The sequence below is a fragment of the Tilletiopsis washingtonensis genome, assembly GCF_003144115.1.
Source record: "Tilletiopsis washingtonensis strain MCA 4186 unplaced genomic scaffold FA09scaffold_6, whole genome shotgun sequence".
NCBI classification, from domain to species: Eukaryota; Fungi; Basidiomycota; class Exobasidiomycetes; order Entylomatales; genus Tilletiopsis; species Tilletiopsis washingtonensis.
Window position 1 is genome coordinate 198462 of NW_020312003.1, and position 4964 is coordinate 203425.

The 4964-nt window shown below is 68.2% G+C and overlaps 2 protein-coding genes across 2 annotated transcripts in view; one reads left to right on the forward strand and one right to left on the reverse strand.

Annotated features, from left to right (window-relative positions):
* FA09DRAFT_345459 (hypothetical protein) lies at positions 1-2419 on the reverse strand (the record flags this gene model as incomplete). The annotated part of the gene is made up of 2 exons (XM_025744697.1): positions 1-502; positions 564-2419. 2 exons carry the CDS (start codon positions 2417-2419, stop codon positions 454-456), a joined length of 1905 nt encoding a protein of 634 aa, XP_025599593.1. The 3' UTR covers positions 1-453.
* Positions 2420-3405: 986 nt separating this feature from the next.
* Positions 3406-4964, forward strand: part of FA09DRAFT_328727 (P-loop containing nucleoside triphosphate hydrolase protein) — a 2838-nt gene continuing 1279 nt past the window's right edge. Inside the window, exons 1-3 of the mRNA XM_025741888.1 lie at positions 3406-4111; positions 4190-4599; positions 4710-4964. Coding sequence (XP_025599594.1) covers positions 3448-4111; positions 4190-4599; positions 4710-4964 — 1329 coding nt within the window. The 5' untranslated portion in view covers positions 3406-3447. The remainder of the gene's footprint in view (positions 4112-4189; positions 4600-4709) is intronic.

The window sequence follows — 4964 nt, forward strand, 5'->3', positions numbered from 1 at the left end:
ACTAGGCGTGCAACGGGCTGAAAGCACGGTGTAGGTTCGAGCAATGGCGCGCGCGCGGCAGAGGTGACTGGGGGCGGCGGAAAGAGCGCAAGTACAGTGTGGCGGCCGGGCACGGACAGCGAGCGTGGATGCCGAAGGGGGGCGATTGGAGAGGAGATAGGTCGAAGCCTTGAACGACCAGAGCGTCGGGCAAGTGAGACCGAAGCGACACGTGAAAGGGGTCAAGATGAGCGGCCCGGCGCTTGCGGGTCGAAGAGTAAGAGGGGTGGAGGAAGAGAACGCGGAAGAATGCAGAGCCCCAGGCGCAAGCCCGATCGATCGGCCGCGCGATCCTTGCTACGAGCTGCGCGAAGTTGGCCGTGTGTGTGTGTGTGTGCCTTTATGAAGCGCGCGAGCCAGTCGGGCTGGGCGCCAGCGGCTTGAAAGGGAAAGCGTCGAGCTCGTGCTGCAGTCTCAAGCTCTCCACGTCGGCCTTTGCGCCCGTCGAGACTGGCTCTTTGCGCTGCTGCGACGTCGTCGAGTGCGGACTCGGCGTGCGCTGTCTCGCCGTCGCGAGTGCAGACGAGGAGGCGGCGGTGGGCGTGCGCAGCTGCTCTTGCCGATCGAAGTGCGAGGCGGCGGGCGAAGCGGGCATCGGCATCGGCTCAGTCGGCGAATGCATGAAGGGAATGCCGTCGAAGACGCTCAGGCCCGCAATGCTCGATGCGTTGGACTGCGGCCGTTGCGAGTGCGACTGCGAGGCGTGCAACTCGCCGCCGCCGCTGAGAGGAAGCGGCGAAGACGCCGTGGGCGAGTGCACATCGCTGAATGGATCGCTTCGCTCGCCCCTCGGCGACGACGCTTGCCCTCCTCCTCCTCCGCCCGCAGCTGCCGCGCGGCGAGCAGCACTGGGCGTGCGCACCAGCTGTGCGGCGGCGCGCCCGAGCTGCACGCGCTTGACGCCGCCGCCCTCGGCGAGAGAGTGCAGCTGATGAGGCTGGCGCGCGTAGTTCGTCGTGCCCGTCGTCGCGCTCGTCGCTCCCGTGGCGGCAGTCGCGACGGACATGCCGCTCGCCGTGCTCAGCGGACGCTCTTGACGCGCATACACGTTGGACGCAGCGAGCGCCGAGGGAAAGTTGGGCTGAGTGCTGGGGTCGAGGTTGCGGAAGTCATGCGTGGGGGAAGAGAGAGGCTGACGTGCGTCGTTAAGCCGGAGGTTGAGCTCGGGAGAACGCACGGGACGGGAGGGGTGCGAGCCGGCGCGTTGTGGGGAACTGCGGCCTTGCGAGAGCTGCACGAGGGGCGCACCGGTTGCGCGGGCTGCGCGCGCAGGAGCAGAGGGGGGAGTGGCGTTGTTGCCGTGCGCACCGTGCGCAGCTACCCCGCCTGATCCCCCCCTCCAATCCCCAGAGACGTTCGCAGAAGCGTCGTGCATCTCCTCCTCCGCACCGCCGCTGCTGCGCCCCGAGCGCACGCTGCCCGCGCCGTCCAGGCCCGCCGAGCCCGGCGGCGAGAAGAGAATGGGAATGATGTGCGTGCCGCCGCTGCTTGCGCCGCTGCTTGCCGAGCGGATCGAGGCGCCGTCTGCGAAGGGGTTGTTGGCGTGATGAGGCGCATATGCGGACTGCGGGCCGGAGAAGCCGGATGCCGTGGAGAGGTACGAGGCGCGATGGGCGGCAGGAGCGAGTGAGATGGAACTGCTCGATCCGACTCTGCCATGCTCGGCGCCGACGGGCCTCTGGTTGGGCAATGGGGGCGCTCTCGAGTAACGCGCATTCGCATCACGTGCAACAGACAGCATCGACAGCCGTTTCTGGCGCTCCTCCTCCTCCTCCTGGCCCTCGGTGATGCGTGACAGATGCGTCGCGGCGCCCGTCGAGCGGCGCTTCATGCCCGCGTCGGTGCCGAGTGCCGACATGTCGAGGGAGATGTCATCGTCGCCGGTGCCGGGCGGCGAGACGAACGTGGTGAGGCCATCGGGGCGCATCTGCGTCCACTCGACATCCTCGGCCAGTTCCTCCTCCTGCTCCTCCTCGTGCGCCGTCGTTGCGCCTCTCGAGGCCGCAGCGGCACTGGCGGCATTGCTGCCCTTGCTGTTGCGCTTCGGTCGAAACTGCTCTGCCTCTGCCGCTCTCACTTTGGCATCGAGACGCATCTGTCTCTGCTTCTCGCTGAGCTTCTTGCGTCTCAGCCTCCAGGCCATGAGCAGCACGGCGCTGAGTGCCAGCGCGCCCAGTGCACCGCCCACGGCGCCGCCGATGGGCGCGCGGTTGGGGGCGCGGTAGGAAGGATCGACGACGCAGATGTTGGAGGGACAGGCAGTGCAGTCGAGTGCCGGACGGAAGAGCTGTTGACACATCTGCCCGACGGCGCATGTGGGACAGACGGACGCGGGGCACGAGGCGCAGCCGCGTGCGGCCAGCGAGGAGACGTTGGCCATGGCCGGGTGCGGAGAGGGAGAGGCGAGGGATTGGTGGTGTGTGAGAGAGAGAGAGAGAGAGCGCAAGAGAGCGAGACGAGCCCTCTCGCGCGCAGTGAGGGCGAAAGGCGCTAGAAAGCGCCACAGACAAGCCCCCCCGCAGCCGCAAGCCGCCGGAGCGCGGCGCTTCCCCTCCGCCGCGGCGTTTCAGGCACAGGCGCCGCGCCCTGCCGCTGCCTTCCTCTCCGCTGTATCTGCTGCGCCCGCGCTCGAGGCGCGCCGCGAGGGCTGCAAGCGCGAAGACGCGTCTGTTCGTTCGAGGGTGCCTTGAAACCCCTGCAGCCGCCAGCTTCGCATGAGGGCGGCGAGAGCGCATCTATGCTTTTGCTGCTGCGCGCGTGCGCTCAGCTTCACGAGGGGCTGCGAGGAAGAGGGAGCCGCACATCGGCAGGCACAAGTGCTTCAAGGCGCCTTGCAAGGGCAGAAAGGAAGCGGGAGAGGCAGAGCCCAGCTGCAGGTCGAGACGGGAGGCGCGCGGCGGGGAGACGAGGCTGCTTCCCCTTTCCCCAGGGCACATCAGCGGCGAGAGGCACAAAGGGGGCACCGCGCGCGTGTGCGTGCCTCTCACAGCGCCCCCTGAAGCCTAGCGATCGAAGTCGGCGGGTGCGGTGTCTGGTGTCTGGGCTCATGGATGAGGCCCACGGCGCCTCGCCTCTTCTTTACCTTCAGCCGCCGTCAGCCGCCAGAGAAGAGGTAGGCACAGTCAAGGCAGAGGTGCTGGCGCTCTAGAGGCAGCAAGTGCGAAGAAGAGGCAAAGGAGGCGAGGCGGCGGCTCTGCAGGCAAAGGCGGCGCCGAATGCTCCAGCGCCCCCACCGCAGGCGGTGGTCCAAGCGCACGCGCGCCGGGCATCGGGCACCGACAGGACGCCTTCACGCCGCGCCCCGCGGGGAAGCGAGCCCGGCTGGCCGAGTCATCGCGCGGCTCGCCGCTTCCTTCCTCCACCCATCCCTTCACCTCCGCCCTCGCGCACCAAGCAGCGTCATTCGCCATGCTGCGCCGCTCGGGTCTCTCGCGCCTGGCCGTGGCGCACGTTGCCGGCGCAGGCACAGGCGCAGGCGTACGCCGCAGCGCCGTGCTGTCCGCGCTGCTGCCGTCTTGCAAAGGGCGGCACAGCAGCAGCAGCAGCAGCAGCAGCTCGTTTTCGACCAGCGGCACCCGCACCACCACCGCCGTCACCGCACGTCGCTCGCTGTCCTCCATGTCCCAAGCGAGCGCCTCCTCCTCTCGCACCTCCGCCGCCTCCTCCACCTCCTTGCTGCCGCCTCTGCCCACACCGCGCGATCTGCTCGCACATCTCGACGCCTACGTCGTGGGCCAGGCGGGCGCCAAGCGTGCGCTGTGCGTCGCCCTGCACAACCATCTCGTGCGCCTGCGCGTCGAGGAGCAGGCCGCCGACGCGGCAGCGGCGGCGGCCGAGGCGGCGGCAAGGGTCGTCGCGCAACAACAACGGCAGCGCGCCGAGATGGCACAGCAGCAGAACGCCGCGGCGCTCAAGGAGAGGGAGATGCAGAGGGAGAGAGAGAGGGTGATGGAGAGGGAAAGAGAGACGGAGAGGGAGAGGAGTGGACACTACGACATTCTCTCCGACTGGGTGGGACAGAAGGCTGGCACGACGCAGCCGCAGGAGCGCGAGCGGCAAGGCATGCTCACTGGTGAGTTGGCAAACATGACATGCCTTTAGCGGCTCGGGTTGCTCGTTCCGTCGCCTAATTGCCTCTGCAAAAAAACAGCGCAAGAGCGCGTAGAGTTCTTCAGTTCCGCAATGGCACGAGCCATGCGGCCTCCTGCCTCCAGCCTCCGTTCTTCAGCCTCTTCCGACGAGGAGGTGACGCCTCTCTCAGCTCCATCTGCCGCTGCCGCACGTCCTTCTCGTCGCCGCGCCTCCGCGGCTCTCGCGGACGAAACGCCGCTGCCTCGGCCCAACGTGCTCCTTCTGGGGCCCAGCGGCTCCGGCAAGAGTCTTCTCTGTGCGACGCTCGCCAAAGGCCTCCAGCTGCCCTTTCTCCACGTCGACGCCACCCCGCTGACGCAGGCGGGCTACGTGGGCGAGGATGCGGAGAACATCGTGGCGCGCCTCTTGGCCGCTGCGGGCGGCGATGCCAAGCGGGCGGGCATGGGCATCGTGGTGATTGATGAGGTGGTGAGTGCACCCCCGCCCCTCCCCCCCTCCTCTCTCTTTCCGCCTGGCTTTCTCTTTTTGCGGCGTGGGTGGGGCTCGAAATGACGAGAGGCGCATCGTTGCACACACAGGACAAACTTGCGCGTCGCCCCGGCGACACTGCCACAAAAGACGTGTCGGGCGAAGGAGTGCAGCAGTCGCTCTTGCGCATCCTCGAAGGCGCAGTCATTGGCGTGCCGGACAAGCACAACGCTGGCGCTGGCCCTGCTGGCGGCGGCAATACCGCACACGCCGCGGCGGGCGCAGCTGCGGCAGCAGGCAGAGAGGGCAAGAAGGAGGCATGGTGGCCGTCGGAACGCGAGGGCAAGGCGACGACGGCTCAGGCC